At 47.4% G+C, this 27,983-nt stretch overlaps 1 protein-coding gene across 1 annotated transcript; it reads left to right on the top strand.

Annotated features, from left to right (window-relative positions):
- The first annotated feature begins 2,145 nt into the window (after nucleotides 1–2,145).
- SCNN1D (sodium channel epithelial 1 subunit delta) lies at nucleotides 2,146–17,138 on the top strand. Its single transcript, XM_032779946.2, has 12 exons — nucleotides 2,146–2,462; nucleotides 5,456–5,699; nucleotides 6,796–6,989; nucleotides 9,884–9,987; nucleotides 10,191–10,354; nucleotides 11,498–11,596; nucleotides 12,107–12,224; nucleotides 12,943–13,021; nucleotides 13,463–13,520; nucleotides 14,899–14,954; nucleotides 15,594–15,669; nucleotides 16,725–17,138. Exons 1-12 carry the CDS (start codon nucleotides 2,146–2,148, stop codon nucleotides 17,136–17,138), a joined length of 1,923 nt encoding a protein of 640 aa, XP_032635837.1.
- Nucleotides 17,139–27,983: the final 10,845 nt, after the last annotated feature.

Raw genomic sequence — 27,983 nt, 5'->3', positions numbered from 1 at the left:
ATCACCTCCAGCAACCTCTTATCTTACTAGCATAATAGATACTGATTCTGGGAGGGGATGTAACATTGGGAAGGCAGGCTCCTACAGAAAGTGATGCTGCTGTTGGTTCAGTAGATGGCACTTATTCCCCTAGGTTGGTATTAGGCCAGTGCCCCAGCTTGGTGTTAAAAGTGATGGAGGAGTGTGATGAGGTTTAACCCCCAAGGCAGTGGAAAGCACCCAATTAATCATGCTCTGCACTGGGAGGGTGAGTAGCTAATTGTCTCCTGGCCAGAGAAGGAGGAACTAAGTGAATCAGTAGACGGACGGAACTCAGTTGTAGACTGCAGAGGAGACAGGTGTCTGAGGGATACAAGCCCAGGATTAGGGCTGAACAGGTAGGTTACAATAAGGAAGCTTTAGTGAAGCCTAAGGGGGTGGGAGGGCTTTTAATTGGAAGACCTGCATGAATCTTTATTCAGACTTAGTCATGCTACCTCAGAAGGGGTTTAACTTTTATATGATCGGCAGGTTAGGTCACAGATTACCCCAAGGGGGAGTCAGGAGTGGTCACTGGAGCTGTAAAAGCCCAGAGTCCCCTGCAATGCCATGTCTGTGAAGGAGGGGGCAACCTAGAGGTGAGGATGTGTGTCCATTGAGGGGCTATCTCTTGGAGGACCCTTACAAGCAGAGATATTAGTGATGTGCTCATGAGCATGAAGCCTGATGTCCATCTGTGGACATTTAAAGATTCCAAGGCATTTTTGTTATGAGCAGGTTGTTAGCCTTAGTGCTTTAGCCAAATTCCAGTTTGCATAATTGCATTTTAACAAGGGAAATTCCCTCTGTGGTGTTGTACAAGGTGTGAGTGCTTTTTGTCACTTCCTTTTCTAGACAGCTGGGTTCTGCTGTTGCAGGCTGTGAAACAGCTGCCCTGTTCTGGAGCAAACCTTGTCCATTTTTTCTATTGCCAATCCTAAAGGGCATGGGGTTCCTTTTGGGGGAGATGGCTTAAAATATATTTGGCAGAGAAAGCGTTATATGCTATTGGCTGGCTTAGGGGATTGATAATGGGCTGCAAATCACAAGTTCAAATCCAGCCCTTGGTACTAGGGATCTAAGTTGCTTCCATTTTATGGTAATTTAGTGGCTTGCGTGCAATAGGTTCCCAATGAGTGGTCAGAAGCTATTGCCACAACTAGCCCTGACTGGGCCCTGTGTTGGCAATCTCAGCAGTAAAACCTAGGACTGAATCAGCCCTGGAGACCAAACTTTCTCTCTTCCCACTGGGAGTGGTGCCCTCAGGTCTGGACTGGATCCACACTGTCCCTGGCCTGTGTATAAAGGGAGCATGTTGTTCTCCAGGGCCGTTCACCAGCATTCTAGTCACTTTAAAATTTTCTTTAATAAAGAAACAGCGGTGGGAAGGAGCAGGGAAGAGTTCCAATGGGATACCACCCAGTCCTCTGCTAACACATCCAAAGTCATTCACTGGGGTAGGCCTCTTCCCACTGCTAATTCTTCAGGGGACCAGCTCAGTACCACTTCCAGAATAATACAAAGCATGAAAATTAAGCAAGATGAAGATCATGTGTGACCCTAAACCACCCAAAGTCTCAATGTCTGTATTAATTATTATTGATTTATTTATATCGCTCCATCGATGTGCATGGCACATCAGGATTAACCCTTGACCTCTCATATGTATTGGGACAACGGGGATTCTCCCCACCCTTTAGTGTTAACATTGCTTTATGTATATCGGAGGCTTGAGTTTTACTGAGAAAGAAGAAAAGTGATCGTTTAGTTCTGTCTGCAGCACCAGATGTATTTGCACACTCCCATCCTGAGAGCTTTGTAACAGTTCCCTATGTCCTTGTGGGAATGTCAATATCCAGCTGAGGCCATTTGGGTTTTTATTCATCTGCGGGGCACTCCCAAGAACACTCGACCGCTCAGCTAAGTAGTTCCCAGTGTCCAAGTTCTGGGAACAAAGAGAACTTTGAGTGTTACCTGTGTGAGAGCCAAGCCCTTTCACCTATGTGGCAGTGGTGAAACCCGTGCTCTGCATGGCATGGAGCGATGGGCAGCTAACCTGCACCTGTTGGTTCTGATGGGCTGACAAGAGCCTTTTGTTTTCTTTTTTAATTGAAACAGACTTAGAGGATGGAGCAAGAGTGGGTGAATGAGGAGAGGGGGGACGAAGGCCTCATTGAGTTCTACAGCTCCTTCAAAGACATGTTTGAGTTCTTCTGCAAGAACACCACTATCCACGGGACTATCCGCCTAGTGTGCTCAAGCAGCAACCGGATGAAGACGGCTTTCTGGACCCTGCTCTTCCTTGCCAGCTTCGGGATGCTCTATTGGCAGTTTGCTCTTCTCTTCAGCCAATACTGGACCTATCCCGTCATCATGACCATGTCCATGCACTCAGAGCCCAAGATGTTTCCAGCCATTACTCTCTGCAATCTGGACCCATACAGGTAGAGCAGCATCTGGGGAGGGCTGCCATGGTTTCATCATACATCTGGGGTTGGATCTTGGCTGAGTTGGATGAGAAACTTTATCAGTGCAGATGTGGGTGGGGATTAAACCCCGGATTGAATTGGGGTGCAACAACTTTATTTTCGGTGTGGATTTGGAGTCAGACCTTAGTTTGTCATGAAGGATGGTGCATAGCAACTTACTTACTTACTTTAAGTCCAGATTCAAGAGTAGAGGAGCTGGGTCCCTGGGGCTGCTTTGACTTCACTAATTGATTTTCTGTACCAGTAGAAGTACTTTTGCCCTGAAATATATAGCTACTGTAAAGTCTTTCGTATCTAATCAACAGATCACTGCCTCTGGACACGAAGTGATATCTAATTGCTAGCTAAAACCTGCTCTTCCACATATGCAAGTAACTTTGTGTAGGGATAGTCCTATTGGCATCCCTGGGACTGCTCACATACGTGCCCATCTGGGGCCCAGACTTTCAGGGCCAAATATTCATTCAATTAAATTCAAATTACGTAATATGCAATTACCTAATTTGCCTGCAGCAGTTACCTAACTTGGCTGCACAAATAGGCATTTCTGCAAGCAAGAGCAGGATGGCTGCAAATCTGAACATTCAGTCTGAGGGCTAAGTTTTGGAAATTCAGCCACTGATAGCAATTTCAGACTATTTCTGTCACAGTTCCATCTGTATTTCCCTCTCTGTGGTCCACCCAGAGCACCCACTCTAGGCTCAGATCCTCAGCCATCACCTCTCTTGTGCAGAGACTTGTGACTCTTTCCCTCCAGACCAGGATTTTCCAGGCTGCACAGTTCCTCACTTATGCTATGTGTAAACCGGTCGTGCTGGGGCTTGTCCCCCTCAGGTGCGGTGGGGAGCCAGGGCGCCTCCTTACACACAGCAGTCTGCGATGTTGGGCCGCCTCGGCAGGGTATAGGGACGGAAGAGACCAGCAATAGAGGCGCCTGAGCACAGCGTCTAAGCCTGGCCCTTGGGCAGGGCGGGCAGCAAATGGTTCAGGCTCAGCTCCTGCACTCAGGGGCTGAGCAAACACAGTCTAGAAGCCCAAGCCCTTGGTCAGGGCGGGGCAGCAAATAGTTCAGGCTCAGCTCTTGCACTCAGAGCTGAGCAAACACAGTCTAGAAGCCCAAGCCCTTGAGCAGGGAGTTGCAAGAAGCAGTTCAGGCTCAGCTCCTTCAGCAAGGGGCTGAGCAAACACAGTATCTGAGCCCAGGCCCTTGGGCAGGGCAGGGCAAGAAGCAGTTCAGACTCAGCTCCTTCAGCAAGGGGCTGAGCAAACACAGTATCTGAGCCCAGGCCCTGGGGCAGGGCGGGGCAAGAAGCAGTTCAGACTCAGCTCCTTCAGCAAGGGGCTGAGCAAACACAGTACAAACAGTGAGTCCTATATAGCAGAGTGCTCCTGGCCACAGAGAGGGATCTGCCACCTTTGACGGTGGCAAGGGGGACGCAGGCCTCCCACTCCACTTGCGTCCCAGTCCGGACCCTAACAGCGACAAAGGTCGCTGCAGTCAGTGGGGGAATCCAGGCCGCAACACACTGACATGGTTCCAGTCCCACGAGCCAGACTGGGTCGGCTACCCCCGGGCTACTTCCAATTCCCCCTCTCCAGGTATGTTTCCTCTGCTGGCGTAGTTCGGGGGTTCCAGACCATGGGTTCCTCTGGATACGGGGAGCAGGACACTCGCGGTCCTCGGGGGTGCGCACGACAGGGCAGGTAGGTTGGGGGCTCCTCCGGTCGGGCACGAGGCAGGTCCGGCCAGCGCTCCTCCGGATAGCGAGTGCAGGGCAGGTCAGGCTGGGGGTCCTCCGGGTACTGGGCCCGAGGCAGGTCCGGCCAGCGCTCCTCCGGATACCGGGCACGGGGCAAGTTGGGCCCAGCGGGAGCTTGGGCCTCAGCATCTGTCCTCTTCGGCGGCCGGCTTCCAACTGAGCTCTGGGGCCGGGCTTTTATACTTCCTGTCCCGCCCCTTGACTTCTGGGGGGCGGGGACAGGTGGCGTTGGCTCCGCCCACGGAGGTGCCTGCTCTGGCTCGTCCCCCTCAGGTGCGGTGGGGAGCCAGGGCGCCTCCTTACACTATGATATTCCCAGCAAGCCAGACTGCAGAAACAGGCCAGTGTCCAAGCTTTGCTTTCTCTTCGAAGGCTATAAAGAGCTGCAATTGCCAGCAGTTACAAATCACCATCTAGCTCTTTATAAGCAAGCACCTTTATTATTAAGGTGAAAGTATTACAGAGAAAACATATTAAAAACAATGAAAGAACACATGCAAATAAACTTACCAGAGTTCACCCCAACTCCAGCCTCAGGCTCTGGTAGGTGTCTGCCCTTCAAAATCCACAGCTTGGGTTATCCCCATGGTTACAGGTTCACAATTGTCTCAGATTCAGAACCAAAATAGCCATGCATAGCTCAGTCATTAATTTATACAGCCTGGGCCTTTGATCTTACCCTCATGTGACAGGTGATCAGCTGACAAAGGCCCATTCTTCAGGGCATAGTTTCAAATGACTGGGTTTTGCATAAGCAGAGATGGGGAATTTTGCATTCACCTCCCTGTGGATATTTCCCAGAAAATCCACTTCACACAGATTGTCCCAAAAGTCTATTTCTGTCTGGCACATTGTTCCATATAGTCCTTTGATCATCCAGGGCTTACATCACCTCTTCCCCCTAGAGAAGCTATATACAATCCTGGCCCAGAATAATACATAAACTTTGCATTAAGATAATTAAACTTAATATGGTAAGGATTTGTAAAGATCTTGCAGGAAATTGCCATATCTGTCATAATGTCTGAAAATTTTGGATGTATTCTATTCACCACCATGACTGCTCTTTCCAACAGAGATGCCAAGGACTGAAATGGACTGGAAGTTGAACTTTCACCAACGTTAAAAGAAACCATGTGTGTGTACAAATAGACAATTATACACTCCTATTATTTCTGTCTCCTATAGGTTTGGCCTAGTCAGTGAGAAACTGGCCCAGTTGGACCAAATGGCAGAGGAAGCAATAGCTAATTTGTATGGCTACAAAACTTCAATCTTTTCCTCCCATTATAAAAAGGATATCAGCGTGAAGGGAGGATCTGCCAATCTGAGCAGCTCCAGCTTCCAAGTGAACCGCCACATTTCACTGGTGATGCTGAAGGAACCTGATACTGGGTCCAAGAAGAAACATTTCAAAGTGGGCTTTAAATTGGTAAATGTAACCAAGCGACTGCAGTTTGTTAAATTATTCATTCAACCCATGGAACAGGTTTAACTGAACCTGTTCTGTGCGAAAGATTAAATAGAATATAGGTGCATTTAAACAATAGAGCCTAATGAAGGGTCTGAGGATCTCTGGGGAGATCCCAGCCCTACCATAATCCTTTACATGTTATCCTAGCTTCTGATACTCTTGTAGAGAGATGGGATAATAGGGGTTCCTCAACAACAACCAACATTCAAGGAATGTCAATAGATGGAGCTTGTATAATTAGCTAGCAACTTGGGTTACATGCCACGTTTTTTTGCAGCCTTTCATAGTCCGTGTTTTTGCAAGATCCTTCCAGCAATACCGGAAATGAGAGAACAAACAACTGTAAATGTGTGTGTGTGTGTACAGGGAAGGAGAGAGAAAATGGATGTGTTAAAAATGCAGTAGACGGACAGTTAGATCTGGCAGTTGGATATGATCAACTCAGCACATAGATAGAAAAGATCTGTGACCTTGGAAAAGTCAGTTAATCTCACTGTGCCTTGGTTTCTTCATCTATAACCTGGGGATATAGTAGACATGGAATTCAAAACCAATGAGGGAGTGAAGCTGACAAGGCGTGAGATGCCCAAACAATTTTATTTTGACTTATTTATTATCACCATGCCATATCTTGAGGTCCCTACTCAGGCTGACATTCATTGCCGACAATGGGTGTTCTCCTGACTAAGGATTCAGTAAGAAGCAAGAGCACATCAGGGTTTGGCCCAAAATCCATTTGTTGTAAGAGTGCCTCCACCAACTTTGCCCTTTCTTCTGCCAAGGTGATTTAAAAACCAGGCTTCTTTTCCTTCTCCTGTCCAAGGAGTGACCCCAGCAAGAGTGCTAGAGACACGTCTAACACAGTCTTGTTTGGCTGAGCGATATTCTTACTGCCCACTCATTAGACTGCCCCCACGGCTCACCTACTGCCAGGACAGAAATTCACCTCACACCTCACCTCACGACACCATCTAACATCTTCTATAGCCGGAGTCCCTTGGGCTGCTCCTGTATGTGGACTTTGATTTCCTCTCTCCTTTTCTTTTATCCCCAGTGCAATGCCACAGGCGGGAATTGTTTCTACAAGGCCTACTCGTCTGGGGTAGACACCATTCAAGAGTGGTACAGGTTTCACTATATGAATATCATGTCTCAGCTACCCCTTATAATCAACATTTCTTCTCATGAAGAGCACATACAAAACTTGGTCTACTCTTGCCAGTATGACGGGGAGCCCTGCAGAGAGAGGTAAATACCTGCCAAGGGGGTAATTGTGGGCTAGCAAAGGACAAAGGGATCCGTTCTCATCCACCTTGAAATTATGCCAGAGCTTGCGAGGAGAAAGCTGAGTGGAGGAAGTTCAGCACCTCTCATGATGGGCAGCCGGACAAAATGTGAGAGCCCTTGTTAGAGGTCAAACTACAGAGGACAGTTTCCTCTCTTTTCCTCTCACCAACCCACCAGAAGCAGTAGCTGCTTGTTCTCTTTGTAGTTGATTGAATGCCTTGCTGACACTTGTGCCTGGCACACCTGCTGCAATTAACTGCAGGAATCAGCTGCTCTGATGCTTATGTGATCAGCCAGCTCCTAGCATGAGTAAGAACCTCACTAGGGAAGAAGGATATGGATGCTGATTTGACCAGAGAAGTTTCACATAATTATAACAAAAGGTGTAATATTTTCTCAAGATGATGATTAGTCTCATGGTTTGAGCAGTGGACTGGTCTCATAATTAACTGGCGTAGTGGCTGGAGCACAGGGTTGGGAGCCAGTTCCTGGCTTCTTTTCCCAGCTCGTCCACCACCTTGCTATGTGATCTTTGGGCAAGTCACTTAACTTTTCTGTAGCTCCATTTACAGTGGGGATACCAATACACACCTGCCTCGCAGAAGGAGGCTGAGACTAGGGGAGAGAATAGCTAATAGACCCTGGTAAGCCATGGGAGTTGCCTCCTTGCTCCTAAGAACAGATCTTCAGCTGGAGCAAACTGTAGTAGCTTGGCTTCAAAGGAGCTGACAGTTGACCCCAGCTGAGCATCTGACCCTCTAAGTATAGTCCAGGGTTGGCTTTATTGATAATTCATAACAACCAAAATATCAACCTCGGCTTGGGTTTTCTCCCAAGTTTGGCTCATCCTGGAGTCTTCCTGGCAGAGCCTTCTCTGTCACAGTTCAGAGCTTCTTCTGCCCCTGGGAAAGGCTTCCAACTCCCTTGATCCACCCGGCAGGAGCTAGTGGAATTCCTCTGTACCTTCATTCACGGCTAAGGAGTGGGATGCCTCAAAGAAAAGCCTTGTGCAAGGGCCTCACGTCTGCCACCCTGTAGCAAGAGCTGCAGAAATGCCACCTGCTGTTGCTGTTATTAAATATTCGAAATTCATCTTTTTGATTGGGAACTGCTTTGTGTGTATGCTTGGGGGGCTCTGATTTATCGATACAGCCCCCTCCCACACCCCCTTGAATAAGACAGGTCTCAGATGAATAGTTATTTGTATAGCAGTCGCTGAACAGACTAATGGAGCAAGGGGGACAAGCTAAAGGATCATATTTGATGTAGAAAGCAGCAATTGTTGATTTTCCCCTTTTGTTAGTGTTGAGGGGAGTCTCCAGACCTGTCCTTGTTTGGTGTGTGGCTTTGCGGTAGTTTCTCATGGCCTGTAGTAAAACAAGCTTAGACACAACAATTTAAATGTCCTCCCACCATGCATCTAAGGGACAACTGTAACTGAATGAGATCAAATCAAGGAGGATATTGGTTACTGGAAACCCACCCACTAGCTCCCTGTTGCCAAAGGGATGCCTCAGCAGAAGGCCCTTCTTCTGCAGAGTGGGGTATGCTTCGCCTACTGGGATCATCTGGACGTATTTCCCCTAAGCAATTCCCTGCTAGGGCATTAATCAGGGCACTCTTGTTCTTTGCCTTAGACTAAGACTTTCAAGTCCTCAGGAGACTGCAGTCATTTGGCTCAGTACAGGGCTATCTGAGTGAAATGTAATGGCCTGTGATAGACAGGAGGTCACACTGCATGATCTAATAGTCCGTTCTGGCCATAAACTCTGTGACACTGAAGAATCTATGCAGGGTTATCACCATTTCTTTGCAGCTGATTGCGGACTCTATAATTAAGTGCTACTGCACTGGCTGGTCCTTTTGCATAGCCAAGGCTGTAGATGCTAGTGTGTGCTTGGATCCAGTTGTGTCCTAACAATAAAGCATTTTAAATGCTCATACACAAAAAACAAACAAAAACAAACAAACAAACAAACAAACAAAAAAAACAGCAAGGAAATGTTTGCCTAAGTGCTTTCAGAGAAAGTCTTGCGTACCCAATAAATCACTGGAGGGAGGTCTCAAGGGCTAAATTCAGTCTTGGAGTTAATACATGGACCCAAATTAGGTCCCAGGCAATGAGAGAGATGAAATTAACGAAGGTAGTCCACCTCAAACTTGTTTGTGTATATGAAAAATATGTCTCATAAAGTTAACGGTATGAGATCTGAGTCTGACTGGCACTGGTGTTCAAGGCATTGTGTGGGGTCCCATCACCTGATGCACTATTCTAGCACAAGAGAAGCGAACGAGGGAGGTTGGAGAAGCCAAATCTTTGCTTTAAATTTGAACTAAAAATGCCTAACCTGCACCCTGGACCTTGGAGACAGTCCTTACTGCAGGGAAAAGGCAGGCAGAACTCCTGGATCTACTCCTGCCTTAAACGCTCACTTGCTATTCAATTAATCACTCCAGGCCTTGGTTTTCCAGTCTGTATAATGGAGATAATGCTTTATGAAGACTCAGAGATCCTCAGCTGGCAAGCATTATATAAGTACAAATATATTTGATTAGTTGTTATTAGTGTAAACAACACTGAGCCAGTTAAGCATAAGATGGGGATTGACGTGTGCCTATTCCTTGGTAGCTATCTGTTAGCTAGCCGCTAATTAGTATATTCTTTTGTTTTTTGTTGTATGAATGTATCATAGGAAGAGTTTGTTAGGAGACCATAGCTCATTAGACTGTAAACTCTTTGGGGCAGGACCTGTCTTTTCATTCTGGCACAATGGGATCCCGCGGCCACATTACAATACGAACGCAGCAGAGAGGTCCAGCCATCGTGAATAATATTTGAACTCTTTTGCTTCCAGCGACTACATTCACTTTCACCACCAGGTCTATGGAAGTTGCTACACTTTCAACAGAGAGGGGACAGACCTCTTCTGGAAAGCAACGAAACCTGGAATTTCCTATGGTACGTTATTTGGCCAGGACCAGGGGAAGGAGACAAAGCAAATATCACTCCACACATCCAGTTTGGAAACACCTCTAACGATGCTCCCTCCATAGTACAATAACCTTCCAACACCTGGGGATGTAAGAGATGACATCACTTCCTAGGACTTGCCCTGCTGAGTTGCAGTTTAAAGAGATGCTTTCCTTTCCTTGTGTCTCCAGGACTCTCCCTGATCCTGAAAGCGGATCAAAACGATCGCCTCCCACTGTTGTCTACGGTGGCAGGCGTGCAAGTGATGATCCACAACCACAATCAGACACCGTTCCTCGAGCATGAGTGGTTCGACATCAGACCAGGGATCGTGACTAACATCGGAATCAGACAGGTGGGCAGGCCGGGCTCAGCAGCACTGTTTCTCCTCCCTGCATTTTTTCAACCAGTGCTGGGCAGGCCTGAGGGGAAGGATGGTGTTGTGGTGGGAGCACAGGACTGAACAGCAGGACTCCTGGGTTCTAGGCCTGACTCTTCCATTCATGTTTGTAAAGTGCTTTGAGAGTATCAGGTGGAAGTTACTAGGGAAGGGCAACCTTCTGAATCAGAGTGTGCAGCCCTTTGCTTCCCTTTGGCAGTTCAGCCTGTGGAACGGGAGGGTCCCCCACTTGATGACACAATAAATAAGAGCCATATTAGAAATGTACATCACTGACACGAAATGTGCTAGAGGACATGGGGGATGGGAAGAAGACACCGTTTTCATCCCCTCGCCTCGGCTGTGATGTCCTGTCAGTGGAGCCAGGGCTGCCTCAGCTTTCCCTGCTGTGACTTGGACCGCGATCGAGGCTCTGAGCCTGCAGCGCTGGTAACCCATGGCAAAACGGCGAGGCTGAGAACTGTGGTAAGCCCATGACGTGCTCTGGCCCAGCAGAGAAAAGGAATCCCATCACCTGGTCTCAGCGTGTAAGAGGGTAGCTCCCCACTTCACCCTGAATGGCAGTCATGTCTCATCTACACCTCCAGTCTTACGCTGTCCTCCTCCTCTTCTCTCATGGCCTCTGCTCCACCCAGTCCGTTCTCCTTGCTGCCCCCTTTGTCTTTTGCCCTTAGCTTCACACCTGCACTTGGAATATCCCTCTGTTCTCCTTCTTCAAACCCACTCCTCCCTGGAATCCCGGGGCTGCTGATCACTGATCCCTCCACACTATGGGTAGTCAAGAGGCAGACTGCAGCCCAAATCTGGACCACCAGATGCTTTTGAATGGACTGTGGAATCTTTTTATTTATTATTATTTTATTTATTGGTTTTGTGGTATTTTCTCTGGAGTCTGGACCTTGACCAAGAAATTTGGACCTCCACGGCCTCCTTTACCTGAACACTTGCTTTGCTGTCTGTCTTGTGTGTGTTAGGTTTGAAGCTCATCAGGGCAGGGACCAGGCATTATTCTGCACTATTCTGTGCAAAGTGGCAGCTGCGTTTGGAGCTCCATATTAATGCTCCATAATTGTATACGCCACTTTTCTGTGTCCACAGGACGAGGTGCATCGCTTGGGTGGGAATTATGGAAAATGCACAGTTGACGGAGAAGATGTGGATGTAAAACTCCTGTACAACAGTTCCTACACACTGCAGGTACTGTCCAAGCAGATGGCTGGACTCGTTGTAGCACCATTCAAACCTTGCTTGACAAAGCAATGAGTTAGAGGCTGGCAGTGCAGTAGCTTCCGCACTGTGGGACATGACAACTTCTTTTATTGAGTGGTGGAGGTTGTACCCAGGACGCTGGAGTTTTCACCTCCTTGTAGCACTGCACCGGAGGCCAGATACTGAGCTGGATGGACTGCTGGTCTGTTCTGCTGTGGTTATTCTCGTGCCTGCACATAGGTTGTGTGGTTATGATGTTTGTTAGACCCCCATCCGTTGGAAGTCTGCAATATTTATTATAGGTCCTGCGAAGTTCTCAAGAGCTCACCCACGGGGTGAATGTATTTGAAACCCTTTCGCCCCATCCAGCCATGGCAATACGCTGTGTATTCTTGCAAGGCAAAGAGCTGCAGATCTTCTCCAGCGATCACACGCTGTTAGTGGGCAAAGCTTATGACCCAAAGAACCTCAGACTTATCCAGTGTTCTGTTTTTTCAGGCTTGTTTGCATTCCTGCTTCCAGGACAAAATGGTTGAAAAGTGCGGCTGTGGATACTATTACTACCCACTGCCTCCTGGCGCCGAATACTGTAACTACAACAAGCATCCTGGATGGGGTAATGGCGCAAGGCATGCAGTCTCAGCCTGGGCCTGGTAGCAACAGCACTGGCTAGAACAGGGGGCTTCTCAGGTTATGGCTGGACTACATGTGCTCGGACTGATGCTGCCTAGCGTCAGCTGGTAATTGGCAGCCCAATGAGATAATTCGCTGGCCTTTTGCCGTAGAAAAATGTTGCTGCTTAAATTACAAATCGGGGTGGGGAAGAGTTTAGTTCTTCTCTGAAGCTTTACCTGACATTTGTCTATCTTTCAAAAGGTTCAGGGGAGCTGGGGGGTGTTTCCTTCCTAAAGAGACTTAAAGGGCTGTATCCTGCCACCTATTCTTCTGCTGAATCCCTGCAGGGCCAAGAGGCAGTTCCAGTTGTACACGGATGGCAGGCTGTTTAAGTATCCTAATGCCAAAGCCAAACCTGCAGCCAAGCTGTTTTACCTGACTAGTCCAAGTAATACAGGTTGTCTGTGCAGTTTCCATTTGTAGAAGGACAATCAATCTCTTTCTCCTTCTTCCGGTTGATGTCTCTCTATGTAACTCGTGCAGTAGTCCTCAAATTTAAGTCTAAGCGCTCAGTGGGGAGAGACCCTGGCACTCAGGCAGGAAATTAACCAAGTCATCTGCAGCCATTCATTGCCGACAGAACATGGTGTGCCGGAGTTGGGATAGCACATTTCCTGGGGGAGCTGTCTGAGTCTGTTCCTTCCCATCTCCTCCTCCAGGGCACTGCTTCTATCAGCTGTACAACAGGCTGGCCGACCACCACCTTAGCTGTTTTGCCAAGTGTCCCAAATCATGCTGGTAAGTCACTGCTGCAGGGGCCAAACTCGCAGGAGGGGAAGAATTCTGATAAGGGTGTAGCTAGCTGGCGGGTCCAGTACACTCTGTGCTGTCCCTAGAATCAGAGACTGTCACCCATGATCTGAGAAGAGTCCAGGCCTGTATCTCCTGTCAAGTGTGGGGCCCCAGCTCTGACTGGCACCAGCTGGAGTTGAGAGCACTCAGCACTATGCAGGATCGAGCCTTAGTTCAGTAAGATACAGGGGCCTGCCATGAGAGATGTTGCTGGTGCCACAGGGAAATACAATTCCCTGCATGATGCTGCATGTAGCAAACACTTGCTCGTGTCCTGGGAGTGTCACATGCAAGCCACCAAAACCGCATGTGGCGAAAGAGTTAACTGTGCTTGCACTCATCCACATTTATATGGCAGTGACTGTAATTTCTCTCGTGCCTTCCCAGGGAGTCGTGGTACAAGCTGTCTGCGGGGACCGCAAAATGGCCCTCGACAAAGTCTCAGGTAGAGTACAGAGCGAACATGGATACACTGTGTTTGGAAACATTTGCCATATTTACTATAGAGCAGGGGTGGACAACCTCAGCCTGACAGGAGCCACAGTTTACCAATGGACATTGCCAAAGAGCCACAGTAATACGTCAGCAGCCCCCCATCAACTCCCCCGTCCCTGCCACTCCCAGTGCCTCCCACCCACCAGCAGTCCCACCGATCAGCAACTCCCACTCCCTCCCTGCACCTCCCAGTCAGCTGTTTCGTGGTGTGCAGGAGGCTATGGGTGGGAGGGGGAGGAGCAAAGGCACTGCAGGCTCAGGGGAGGGGGCCGGAAGGGGTGGAGTGGGGGCAGGGCCTGTGGCAGAGCCAGGGGTTGAGCTGTGAGCTCCCCCCAGCCCACTGGAAAGTTGGCACCTGTAGCTCCAGCCCCGGAGTTGGTGCCTGTACAAGGAGCTGCATATTAACTTCTGAAGAGTCGCATGTGGCTCTGGAGCCACAGGTTGGCCACCCCGCTATATAGGTTGTTGGAGTCAAGGATATAAGTGGGTTCTGCAGACCCATGCCTCTGGACCTGGGAGATACTGAGACCTCTGGTGGAAAGAAAAGACAGAAAGTTGGGACTGTAAGAAACCAAAATGGCCAATGTGTTTGGGTGGATTGTCTTGTAATTAAGGGACTCTACTGGGACTCAGTTCCAGTTCCACTCCAGACTCCTTATGTCATCTTGGACACATCACTAAAACTTGCTGGGCCTCAGTGCCTTATAAAATGGGGTTAATGATAGTCTAACTCACAGGGGTGTTGTGGTGGTAAATTCGTTACTGTTTGTGAGATGCTCAGTTTTCATGATGTATATAGATGACGTCATCCTATTTATCATGTTCTAACGTCAACCGGCCATTAGGGACATATCTCCTGGTGATTAGTGTATGTGAAATGGAGGCATATGTAGGTACAAATGCATTACACAATAGTTGATATCCGTGTGTTTTCAAAAGACTCAATTAGTTGAGTGGTTGCCCCCTAAGAATGCTGTCCACACATATCTGAGATATTGCCACGTGGCTATTTCCCCGTCCTTAGAGGGGGGCAATGATCCATGATACTCCTGTGCTGTTGGCTTGTTTTAATGGTGGTCACTATATTTAAATCCCATGCCTCTCAATGTCCTACTAGATCTCTTTTGGGAGCTAACAATAGTCGTGTTATCAGAAGTGAATGTGCCTTATGTTCAGTATGCCCTAGGAGGGAAGCACAGTGGCTACCCCTACAAGGCAGAAGGAATATGGAAAATTACTGAACCTGAGACATAAAAATGACAACGTTGGTTACCTGGTGCCAGTTCCAAGCAGCAATATGCCAGTAATATAGAAATACTGTATTGCAGGACTGGGTCCGCCAGATTCTGAGTCGGCAGAAGGGATATAATTCTACCAACAACAGGTTAGTCACCAAGAGAAGGTATCGGAGCATGATTTTTCACTTAGTGGTACCTGAACTAGGGACAGATCCTGAACTATTTGTCCTCATGGAATTGTAGAAGTCAAAGATGGAAAAAGGCCTGTGAGGACATCCCATCCTTCTCCCCACTTCACTGTGTCCCAGGTGGTGAAGTTTCCTTCACTTCGCTTGAAACAGTTCCAGAGTCTGACAGCATGCAAAGAAAATAACTATGCCAATGCAGAGCAAACCTTGTCCCCAGAACCCATGGGCTGCAGCCTGCCAGCCAGACCATTAGCACGACGACCTCAGTGATATAGGGATTCAATCTGACATCCCAGTTACTCAGACAAATGGTTTAGCAACAAAACATTGAATTGGTAGGCTTTCTGGACATGCTCCAGAGCCCATTGAAATTGATTGGAAAGACTCCCATTGATTTGACGGCGGTTTGAATCAGGCTTTTTATCCTCCTTTTGTTAAGCCATTTAAATCTGTTGCTAGACATCCTGTGACCCAGATTAAAGGCCTGCTTGTAGGGTTTCTCTGTTTTAAAAAAATCAAACTTAGAAGCAAAACTTAGACTTGGCGGAATGCCATGCAGGGAACTTATCTCTGACTGTTCCCCATTTTCTGTTGAAGGAGAGATATCGCCAAGGTGAATATCTTCTACCAGCAATTGAACTACCGGTCTGTGGATGAATCTCCAGTGTACACAGTAAGCTGTACTGGATCAGCTCATTGCTTTAGTCTTCATTCCTCACTCTCATAATGGCCAACATCTGACGCTTCTGAGGGAAGATGCAAATGGATTGGGAAAATTTCCTTCCTGACCCTAACATGGGATCAGATTATGCCCTGAAGCATGGGGTTAAATAAAAATCACAAGATATAATCAAATACACAGTTCCACAGTAACTTTGTCCCCTACCAACATCTACCCTGAGATTACTCTTTATAGGGAAAATCTTGTTTAATGAGGCTTTTGCTACCAAGGAATTGGTATGACACAGAGCAGATGTTGCCATGCACTTGGACTGGGGTGGAAAAATCTGTCACACCTTGCTGTGTCTTGTGCATGGACTTTCAGGATCCAGTCCAAAGGGTTTGCACTGAGGGCAGGCACAGGCATTGCAATAGGTTTAATTGTCTGGGAGAAAGAACCCTGCAGAGCGCTGGGTGTCACAACTCCCGCTGCATTTAGAAAAGTTTTAGAAAACGTTAGGATAAAAGCAAAGTGCTGCAGCAAACCAAGGCGATCAGTAATCAGGGGCGGAGTCTTGTACCTCTAGCTCACTGGTCTGAAGCTGACTTGGGTTGGCAGAGACTGGAACCTCTTCGTGTCTGCTGGTGTTTCATCCCAGATGAAATGGGTTAATGTTCTCTGTCCAGCCCCATGTCTGAGGACTCCCTCTTGAAAAAAAATGACAGTGCAGCTTGGGAAGCCTGCATCTCTGCAGCCAGTGCTGTATTTGCCCTTTGGATTTCATTCCCTGGGGCTGTGAGTTTGGTACCTATGTTATTGGCATCAACTGCACTAAGCAACTAAATGTCTAATAAAAGCAAAATCAAATAATCTCTTTCTCTCTCTTCCCCCAAATTAAAGAAAACTCTGAGGAGCCAAGATTTAGAGCTAGCAAACACATGAAGCGCTGAGTTGTCCCACCCCCAGCTAATTCACCTGCTGGGGCAATGCAATAAGTTCATATTTCATGAGTTGTACCGTGTATCCTGTCAATATAACCATTCAATCCTTATCTGTCCCATTCACAGGTGAATTTGCTCTTGTCCAACATGGGAAGTCAGTGGAGTCTGTGGTTTGGGTCCTCGGTGTTGTCCGTGGTTGAAATGTTTGAGTTGCTCTTGGATATAATGGTCTTGTCTCTCATATTCTGCTATCGACGGGTCAAGGCGAAGAAGACGCTGAAGATGGCCCAACCCCTTGCCATCTCCAGTGTAAGCTTGACCCTAGAGAATTATAGAGCCGTGCATGAGGACCTTGCTGCTGACTGGAATTCCACCCGGACTAACCAGAATGTTGGGACCGTGGCCAAAACCAAGAACGGTGACCTACCTTTTCATTCAATTTGTAACAAGAGCCCAACACCAGAACTGAACCCAGATGTTATGCTGAATGGATTCCGGCATATCAAGGATCACAGTGTCGAGACAGACCCAAACAGCTAATACTGTGTGTGTGTGGACTGAGCGACGTAGGTCAAGATTATGGGATGTATCCCACAGACATGGCTTGAGGAGCTCACAGACACACTAGATGCAGTCAACATTTCTGTCTGCTAGTTCTCTAGTGGCACCTAGGTCTCAGGAATTGTGCAATGCCCTGATGTAATTCAGAAGTGTTTTTCTTTGGACTATATTCTGAGTATCCCTGGCAGTTGCCCAGTCCTCATAAAAGCCTATCATAACTTCTAGATTAAACTCTCCTGAGGAAACCAGATCTGACTGGACATCTCCTGGCTTCAGACAGGCCCATCTGCATTTCATAACTGTACTTGAGTTAAAAGTTAACCTACCCATAAATAAAAATGTCTCCAGTCAACATTTTCCAAGCATATGTTCTATCAGTTAACACCACTTTGGGCCAGCAAAGGATGTGATAACACGAGGCTGCTGTAATCCTAACCTCACTTCCAAGGCAGCGCTTCTTTTCTTAGTATCCTGCTGGTTCACTGTGAGCATGATACACGGGAATCCATGGTGGGGCCACAATTATGCTAAACCTAGATTCTTTCACGTGACGTTCAAATTTTGTGGGAGGGATTGGAACAAATGAGGGAATAACATTTTTTTCTCATAACTGGTGTCTGAGTTGCTTAGAACTTTAAAACACACTGCATTTTTGCTGCAGCATGTTTATATTATTAAGAGATATTTATACAATCTTAATGTTAATATTGGATAGTAATTTATGTGTCTGTACAAAGGAATATAGAGACTTATTTTTAGCACTGATGTTTGGAAGAATATATTTCATTCAGCTCCAGTTTTTAGTCTTGATTTCTACTGAAAACAAGAATTAACAAGGAACTAATGAGTCTTGCACTGATGTGTTTTGTAACTTTTTAAATAAATAAAATGCTCGAGATTCAGACTGTGACCACCTTGTGCCTTCAAATCAATGTTTCATCTTCCCCTGCCTCTGAAGTAAAACTGAAAATGCCTTGTCAATTTTCCTGGTTTCACTGACTGTTCTGTAAGTGCATCTGCATTCTCCCCTGAAATGTTAGGGCCTGATCCAGGCACTTCGGACCATATTTGTAAATGTATTTAAGCTCCTATAAGTGCCTAGATACCATTTGAAAACCTTGGCGCTCACTCCCCGCAACACCCACTCCGCAGACCTACCCCAGAAAATGGCAGGATGTTGTGTTTTTCCATGAACAAGGAGCATCCACAGAGAGAGCACAGCGTATGCCTCTCCTCCGCAGCTGGTGGCATTAGGGCCCTGTCAAGGCTGATTCCCCACTCTGGCACTTCGAGTGCAGAAGGTGGCGGCCTGCAAGGATTCTAAAAATTAATACTGGCCACTCCAGGCTCGTATTAAACTCCCAAGGTTACAGCTTTTTTCTAACCTTGAATGGGTAGCTGCTGCCACCACCCAAGTGGAAAAACCCCTTTAAGAACCCAGGAAGGCGCACTTGGGAATTCTTCCCCATGGGGTACCCTCAAGCCCTTTCACTCCCCTCTGGGGAAGAGCTGAGAAAGAAAACAAAGGAAATCAGTTGTTGCCACTGACTAATTAAACAACGTGCACAACCTCTTAGGACACAAAATTCAATCCTGTTCTTAAAAAAGGTAAATTTTATTAAAAACAAAAAGAAAACAAATACATTTGAAAACTCAGGCTATTGCTAGATTTAAAAAAAAAACCACTTACAAAACTTAAGCATCAAGAATAACCTTCTTGAGGACCTGCTTAAAAGTTACAAGCAAAACAAAAGCATTTGGAGTTAGCATAGAGGAGTTCACGAGACATAAAGAAATAAAATGAAAAAAACCTAATTGCGTCTTCCTAGACATTTCCTGATCTACCTACATATCTGGGGGTTTCAAGTGAGTAGTTTCTAGGTATGATTCAGATGATTTTTCATACCTGGCCCCAAGCTTCTTACAGCAGAGTTCCAGCCTCGTCTCTGCTTCTCCTCAAGAACGACAGACAGACAGACAGACAAAGGGGGAAGTTTTTGTCCCAATTTTAAAAAGTTCTAGCCTTTCCATTGGCTCTTTTGGTCAGGTGCCTGCTCCCTTCCTTTTACCTATTCAGGAAGACTTTTTAACCCTTTACAGATAAAGCAAGTAGAGAACAACTACTCAGAGGGTTTTAAAGCTAACTGGCTGGCTGGGAGTCCAAAAAAAGAAGCAACCCTCCCCACTTTCATTTATCACAGGCTCAAAATGGCAGCTGCCCTCTGCAGCAGGGCAGAGGAGTGCCTCCATTTGGAAGTGTGGTGACAGTTCATAATAGATGCACGATGTATATACCAGCCGTAGGTATCTTCCTCTTCCTTTAGTGGCACAGACGATGGTGTTAGTAATACCTGCAGGTCCCTTGCTCCAGGAACAGGTCTAATCCACTAAAGGAAAATCTAAGCACAAACCTGACTCAACTTCCTAATGACTATGACCACAGATCTGTCTAATCCTCAGACTGATGTGCACTGGTTTCTTTGGCTAGTGCTGCAGCATACACAGTGGAGCACTTAATCCTGATGCTAGCAGTGTGCAAACAGTATCTAGTTAATCCTCCCAACACCCTGGAGAGGGCAGGGTAAAGTCATTATCTGTGTTTTACAGGTGGGGAAAGAGAGGCAGGGAGTTTAAGTGAATTGGCCAAGGCTATACAGCAAATCAGCATGAGATCTTGACACAGAACCCCAGCTCCCAGCCCCCTTAGCCCACTAGAGCACACCCGTCTCTCTGCTAACCAAACAGGCTGTGGATTTAGCAAGCCCGGTCTATAGGGTCTGCTGGGTTTACTTGCCAGGTTGCCAAGGGCAGAGAGTACTGCAGAGGCAGTGTGCTGAACTGGGTCTGGAGAGATGCTACTTGCACTGTTTGTATGCAGCTGGCACTCTGAGCCAGAGAAGGGTTGCCATGACGTAGAACCCCAAGGACATGAGAGGAGAGGAAGAAAGGAGACTCCTAAGCAGAGCTACCCAATATATCCAGAGTACGGCAAACTGCAGAGGATATTGGAATGTGTGTCTGTATCGCGTGTTTGCTACATTGCCTTGGCATTATATAGCACCACATGAGTATACACAGATACTCTTATGTACCCTACCCGCAGTGGAAAACCCAGGCTGCTAAGCCCAGGCTTTGATGGACCATGAGGCAGAGCAGATGCTACAGTCCTTGGGAAACCACAGCCCGGGAGGCTCTGCAGTGAAGAAGAAAGTCCTGGCTGTGACCCCAGCTTCTGTGACAGGATCCTGGGGCTTTGAAATAACTAAAGATGGCCCCAAGACACCAAGTCAAGGGTGTTCGGACTCCAGCCTTTAGTTGGGACTCCCTGCCCAGTAATTAACTAGAACACTGAAGAGCAGCGTTAACTAGGGTGACCAGACAGCAAATGTGAAAAATCGGGATGGGGTTAGGGGATAATAGGAGCCTATATAAGAAAAAGACCTCAAAATTGGGACTGTCTCTATAAAATCGGGACATCTGGTCACCCTAGCATGAACCAGTGACTCTGCTAGACCCGAACAATAACTTGAACAGAGGGCTGGGCATCCAGAGCTCAGGAGTCTGACATTGCCTCATTGGATGGCAAGTTACTTAAACACGCTCTGTCATCATTTCCCTCGGTCTGTAAGAATGGGGAAAATGAACCTCTAGTTGCCTCACCGGGATGCTAGGAGGATTAATTATTTACTGAGTGTACAGAACATTGACATATAAAATGTTGTGTTAGTGCCAATATTATTTGAATAGATACGGCAGTGCATTGCTGTTGATTAATGCGAACTCTGAACCCTGTCGAGTGAGGCTTGGAAGGATTCAGGGTTTTTTTATTGGTAAATATCAATTTCACGGTACACCCACAAAGCAACAAAAATACGTCTATTGATAATAATCAAAAGCTACAGCTAGGCAAAGTAACAAAAATGGTGCTTGAGAACTTCTTAGAGTTTGAATTAAGGATATTGCCCTTGGATATTTTCATATGTTGACAATTTGTGTTTTTGAATCTCAGCATCTGTTATCCTTGAGTTACTGTCTCATCCCCAATTGTCTGCCTCCCGCCATCATTTCCCACAACTGAGAACATTTAAATAGGTAAAAGTTGAAGGGAAAAAAACTTAAAATGCAGAATTTTGCACAATTGTTGAAATTTAACATGATAACATTTGGGCAAAATTCTATACAAAAATTGAATTCTCCCAACTCTACGTATAGGGGTCATGTGGGACCAGTAGGTTCATGCCCTGGCTTTTCCCCTCTGGGGACCCTGACTGGGTTACTGGATTAGATCAGAAGTGAAAATTAGTTGAGTGGTTTCGACCTAGTCCCAGTGTAAAAAATGACTGCAGAGTTCTACAAATATAATAGACAGAAATTGTCAGTCTCTGATCAAGGAGGAGCCAGGACTGCAATAGATAAATGCAGGTAAGGGTTGCAATGCACTGTGTTCTGGCTCAGTGCTGGAATAACAGAGAAGTTGCAAGTCAGGACAGAGACACATTAGCTGAATGTTTTGTTACACATATGTGTTCAAAATTGGAATAGCCAGGTCTGTGGCAGGTCAGCATGGAGGTGCCCTGTCAGAGCTGTATGTGAGTCTGAGGGAAGCAATGTGTTGCAGCTCAGGAGGGAGGTATATTGGCAGTGCTGAACTGGAGGATCCAGGAACGGCGAAGGTGCCTCAGGCAGACTTGAAGGTCATTGGCAGAAGAGTGGTGTTAGTGGAGGCCCAGGACTGGAATAGGAGGGTGGTGTTGCAGGGCATAGATATGGGGCAGCATGGTGGAATTTTGCTTGGCTCTGGGCGGTGCTGTAAAGTTGGGAATTTTGACATCTGCTTTCGCAAGCACCAAATTCACCCCACAACCTTGGAGAGAATTTAAAAAAATGTTTTAACAACAGTGTAAACCCAAGGGTGAATGTTTGCATAACCTGTATTCCATACAAAGAACAGCAGCTGTCTATGAGGCGCGGCCTACTGTTGGGCTAAGCAGCTGCCACCTCATTACAGAATGTTCTCTTAATCAGCTGTAGTGGAGAAATCAGTCATGTTTACACGCCTCTGATATCATCATCAGACCATCCGCACCAAGCCGAGTTCCTTTGTCCATTACATGGCAGCTGGAAACACGCTAAGTGATCAATAGTGAATTTCAAGTGCAGGGGGCTTTTCACTGAGTTTTCCTGAAGCATCAGGTGTTTGGCTACTCTTGAGGGTATGTCTACACTGTACACTAAGCCTGGGCTCTGATTCAGATCTGAGCCTGAACCCACCTTCTGTCCACACATAACTCTGTCCAACTCGAGTCAGCAAAGTGTAACCCCGAGAGACCGCAGTCATCAGCAGGCAGGATCAAACCTGGGAACCTCTGGTGCGAAATGCATGAGCCTCTACTGCTTGAGCGAAAAGCCACATGGCCCTTATCTATGGCCATAGCAGAAGCAGCAAAGAGTCCTGTGGTACCTTATAGACTAACAGACTCATTTATCTCTAAGTGGTCTTAGTGCCACTAGAGGGGACAGAGCCCCACACCCAGGAGGTGCGTGGGTTACACAAGCACTTGGACCCAGGTTCTAGGGCCCTGCTGTGAGGGGGTTGGTCAGAGCCCAGGTCTCCCTGTGGCTGGGGTCCAAGCCCTGTCATTTTGCAGTGTGCGCACAGGGCAAGCCGCAGTCCCAACTCAGAAAGTCTTCATGGTGCACTATGGACCCATTAGCATAGCTGTGAGACTTGTGGGGAGCACCTTGTGCCACTGGAAGCCAAGGGTGGGGTCCCTAGTGTGCCACAGGGAGCACGGAGTACTAACCCTGTTTGCTTTCCCCACTCAGGCTCTGTCTGGCAGGGGGTGTGGCCTGGAGCTGTGTGGAAGGGCCAGGGTCAGGAAGCGAGGTCAGTACTCTCAGGGGGTCGCCTTCTGTTACCTGCTCGCAGAGTCTCTGCCAACATCCCCAGCAGAGGAGAATCACTGCTGGCTGGTAGCTGCTGCAGATGCTGCAGTGGGGAAGAAAGGCAGGCAGGCAGCCTGGTCCGGGCAGCCAAGACCACCTGCACAGAGCCCCGTCCACTTCCCCTGCCAGACAGAGCCCCCACCCCTGCCAGACAGAGCACCCACATGAGGCCTTCCTGCCCCCTGTAGTTTGGGAACCTCTGCGCTAGAGGTGCATTGATTCAGTGAATAATGGGGCTCATTCTGCATTACTACGTTGTCCAATTTTACAAATGTTCCATCATGGGACAGGAAGGGAATAATAAAACTGGCTTTGCATCACGATAATGTTTGTAATCTGTTGAAATACAGGAAAAAAGGTGTCCCTTTAGTACAGGGCAGGCAATTTCCTATTTACATAGGAGGCATCCCTGGTAACATGGGACTGTTGGCAACCCTACCTCTAGCATAAGCCTGGGAAACAGGGTGTGCTGAGTCAGGATCTGATGCGATGCCCTGGCACTCCCGTCCCCACCAGATACACTCATTGGGACCAGGGCGAAAGACAGAGGGTGTGTCATAGCTTTCCTACTCAGATTTGAACCTTAGCGTTCATAAACTGAGAAGCTAGCATTTCCCCCTCCTTCTTTTCCCCCCTCCCAGTCTTTCCCTGAGAGAGACAGTACCTCTCCTGGCACAGAGATTCCTATCCCCCTAGACACAGACCCAAACATTCCGTCCCTGAGCTTTGAAAAATCCGGTTTCCTGATTGGTCCTCTGGTCAGGTGTTTGGTTCCCTTTGTTAACCCTTTACAGGTGAAAGAAACATTAACCCTTAGCTATCTATTTATGACAGGGTGCCAATTAACTGAGTGGGGCTCACAGCTGCCAACTTTCACAGGGTAAATAAGCCTCCCGACTTTCACAATAAGCCAAAAATCAAGCTGATCCCATTTCAAAACAAGGCCAAAATAAACCAGTCCCTAAGAACCCCAACACTCTATGTGACTAGATCCCACTGGTACGCAGTCTGGGACTGGGGTGGGCTGCTGTACACCCCAACTCTTTCCCCCTCCTTGCCCCTGCTTGCCAGGAGCCAATCAAAAAAAAAAGAAGCAACAAGTTGCAAGCCAAAAAAACAAGTTGCAAGCCAAAAACTAGCCAACAAGAAACTCACAAGCCAATGAAGCCAAAAACAAGCCCAATTTCTGCGGGTTTTTTGCAGGTTTTGCATGTCTGGTGAGGGGCTAACTGGATGGAAGTAACCCCAGCAGCTGGGGCTATAAAAGCAGACAGGAAGGCAGTGGGAGGGAGGGCAGCAGGAGCCTGCGGAAGCCAGGCGGAGGCTGGATAGGGTGCTGTTAGGGAGTGAAAATAGGAGGCAGGTTATTTCCTTCCTGCCCGGAGGTGAAATGTCTGGGAGGGAAACACATTTTTCATGCTACCCCAAAACGACAGAAGGGGTTAGATAGTTGTTGCTCCTAACAGATGGGTTCTCAAACATCATTGCACAGGGACCCCCTTCTGCCAACAAAATTACTATACGACCCCAGGCAGGGGAACCAAAGCCTGAGTCTGCCTGATTCCCGGAGCCAAAGCCCAAGCCCCACTGACCTGGGCAGGGAAGGGGTCAAAGCTGAAGCCCAAGGGCTGTAGCTTCGGGCCCAGCCAGCGTGCTTGTAACCTGAGCCCAGCCTCCCAGGGCTGAATCCCTCAGGCTTTGGCTCAGGGTGGTGGGGCTTGAGCTTTAGTCCCAAGCCCCAGTAAGTCTAAGCCAGCCCTGGTGACCCAGTTAAAATGGGGTCACGATCCACAGTTTTGAGAACCGCTGGACCTAACACCATTTCTGCAAGGAGCAGCCGCTCCCGGGCATCTGTGCTGTGTGGTGGTGGCTGCGCTTTGCTTCTGCCTATCAGCCACAGGGGCACGGTCACCCTGGGCCTTGCCATCTCACATCCCAGCTGCGCCAATGCCAATGCTTAGCCCAGAACTCCCAAGACAGCCAGCTGGGAAAGTCCCAGATGCCTCCTCCTGCCACCGGAGCTGCTGCGATTGATAGCAAGAAGCATCCAGCAAGTTACCCAATCATTAAAACTCCCTTTTGTCAGAGCCTTGGCAGCCTGGCCTCTTTAGTTCCCTCAGGTGCTGTCAACCCCGCCCATGTTGCTTCAAAGGGCTGGTGGCCCAGGGCTGCTCCCTGTGAAGTTTAGCTTCAATAGAGGCTACATTAATTGCATTAAATAGGGATCTCTTAGAGCGTAACCTCACTGGCTTGGAATCTAGCATGGGGGCCTCTTTCCTTTTCTGGAGTTGTCTGTCATGCCTCTCATTGTAATAGGAAAGTTCATTCCTTTAATCACTGGATTCCCACGTCAGGCTCCTTTGCATCCATAATGGCCCATGTGGGCTAAAGACCTACAAAAGAAATGCACGTGATTGCACAACTTCCAAGCCTTAAAGCCCTGACTGGCTAGAGGCTGAAAGTAGGCGATTAAGCACTATGGAGCAAGACTCCCTGAAACAAACCATGTTCATCTTCTCTTGTCAATTGCAGTGACCAACTATAATAACCGTAGCTGGTCAGGAGCCTTCGACTGATGTCTCATCTGAAAAGCTGCCACCTCCCACAGCACAGATCCCCCTAGCAGCACGTGGGGGAGTGACACTTCAGTCCCCCTGCCTGGGGTCGTGTAGTAATTTTTGTTGGCAGAAGGGGGTCCCGGTGCAATGACATTTGAGAACCCCTCTGTTAGGAGCAACGACAATCTAACACCTTCTGCTCCTCCTTTTGCAGAGATGGAAACTGACTTGCGTAGAGCCACCACGGCAACTCAGAGCTGGGATCAGATCTCGGACGTCTGAGCTGGACCCTAGGCAGTGCTGCCTCTCATTAAGGTGAAGGTTATATGTCATCACACAGGGTAGGCCGTAATGTAATTACCATGTAACCCGCACTTTAGATTAGGAGACAGAAATGACCATACATTGACCCTGCAGGTACGCTGCATGTTTAGTGATGCTGCTTTGCATTTCTACGCTACCTTCCATCTCACAGTCTTAAAGTCGTTGACAAAAACAAATGAATTAAACCTCCCCCCTCCCCTGCTGCAGATATTATTGTTTTTCTGATGGAAACAGGAGGTGAAAGGGCTTGCAAAGGACATATAGCCCTGTGAGAGCCAAGCAGCATGAGAGTATACAGAGGATGGCTTGACACTGGTAGAAATGATAGCTAGAAATGTGTCTAGTAGATATCAGGAATACACCACATGGCCCAATCAAAATCTCAGAGCCAAACACCTGGAACTTCAGCAGTGTTCAGAATCCAGATGTGTATCTGAATGCAGCGACTAGGACCCGGTCTCTGCTTATAGCGGTTTTCCCCTGTTTCCAAATCTCAGTTATAGTTGGTCACTGTAATTGACTAGAGAAGATGAACCCATTTGCTTAAGGGACTCTTGCTCCATAGTACTTGATTACCCACATTCACCCTCCAGCCTATCAGGACTTTACAGCTTGGAATTTGTGTCCTCGTGGTTGCTTTTTCTTTAGGTCGCAAGCCCACAAAGGATAACGATCGCATCAGATAAATACGTGACAGGTTGCTCATTTTCCATGGTTATTTATTTACCTTCCAGATTGTGGTCACCAGTCAGACAAAATGGAATAAGAGGCAGGTGGAAGCAACCCTATCATCAGCCTATGTATAATCATTGTCCCACTATCCCCTCAAAACCAAAGTCATTGGTAGTGTGACCTGTCGTGGGGGAGAGGGATATCCATTTGATGCAGGAGTTAAAAGCCTACAGTGGCCTTTTCTTTAGAAGGAGTTTGTGCCTTTATGCAATTCTGCTAAAGCAACAGGAGGAGTGCAGGAAAAAGACCCATTAGAAATAGTTCTGGAGAAATGGAGAGGTCCAGTAGCCAGGATCTAGATAGCCCAAACTTCACACCTCCGGCCTCCCTTCACTTTTGACACCCTGACTGAGATTTGAGGCCAGAAAAGAGTAAGATGTATATTTGGGGTGGGATGGAGCGGGGTGTTCTTATGGGGGAATTGTTTATGTTTCTGAGTGTGTATCTAGTAAACTGCTACATTGCTAGTGTCTCTTGGTTGCTAGTGCTGCTTAAATGCCACATTTGTTTCTTGCAGTGTTGTTGTAGCTGTGTTGGTCTCCATATATGAGAGAGAGAAGGTAGGTGAAGCAACTTCTTGATTGGACCAACTTGTGTTGGAGCAAGGCACAAGCTTTCAAGCCGAGGTCTGGAGGAACCAGAGCATCCACGCTAAATCTGAGGTGGGGCAGATTGCTAAACAGAAGGGGCTCACACATGGAGTAGGAGACCACTTAAAATGAAAATGACCCCTTATGATTAACAATCTCTTTCATCTCAAATTTAGCTTGGACATTCCGGTGACTTTCTCCAGACCTCAAACTCAAACTCAAAAAACCGTCCCTTCTACCAACACAAGCTAGTCCGCTCACAGATATCGCCTCACCCACCTTGTCTATCTCACCCTTGTTTCTGTCATTACACTAGATAAGAGAAAATGGTACTGAATAGTTCAGCAATATCCCAGGTCAGGAGGCATATAAAGTTGTTACCCGTTTGTTGCCTGTTTGGTAACCTACATTAAATGAGCTTGTGCTCTTTGTCCAGTCGTTGATGTTATTGCAACAGCACCGAGTAACCTCAACCAGGACCCAGAACCACATTGTGCTAGACACTGAACAAACTCACAGCAAACTGACAGTCCCAAGACAGCTTAGCGTCTCGGTTCTTAGTAGACATCTATCTATCTATCTATCTCCATACACTTTATCTATCTATCTATCTATCTCCACACATCCCATCTATCTATCTATCTATCTATCCCCACATATTCCATCTATCTATC

This window comes from Chelonoidis abingdonii, chromosome 23, assembly GCF_003597395.2.
Source record: "Chelonoidis abingdonii isolate Lonesome George chromosome 23, CheloAbing_2.0, whole genome shotgun sequence".
NCBI classification, from domain to species: Eukaryota; Metazoa; Chordata; order Testudines; family Testudinidae; genus Chelonoidis; species Chelonoidis abingdonii.
Note: the sequence above shows the minus strand (reverse complement) of the source record. Positions and strands in the feature narration are given on the sequence as shown.

Bases quoted from the DNA above. Each gene is read 5' to 3' on its own strand.
- SCNN1D (XM_032779946.2), top strand. From the start codon at position 2,146: ATGGAGCAAGAGTGGGTGAATGAGGAGAGGGGGGACGAAGGCCTCATT. The intron at 5,700-6,795 runs GTAAATGTAACC...TTTTATCCCCAG, and splicing joins TCAAAGTGGGCTTTAAATTG to TGCAATGCCACAGGCGGGAA. The intron at 6,990-9,883 runs GTAAATACCTGC...TTTTGCTTCCAG, and splicing joins GGGGAGCCCTGCAGAGAGAG to CGACTACATTCACTTTCACC.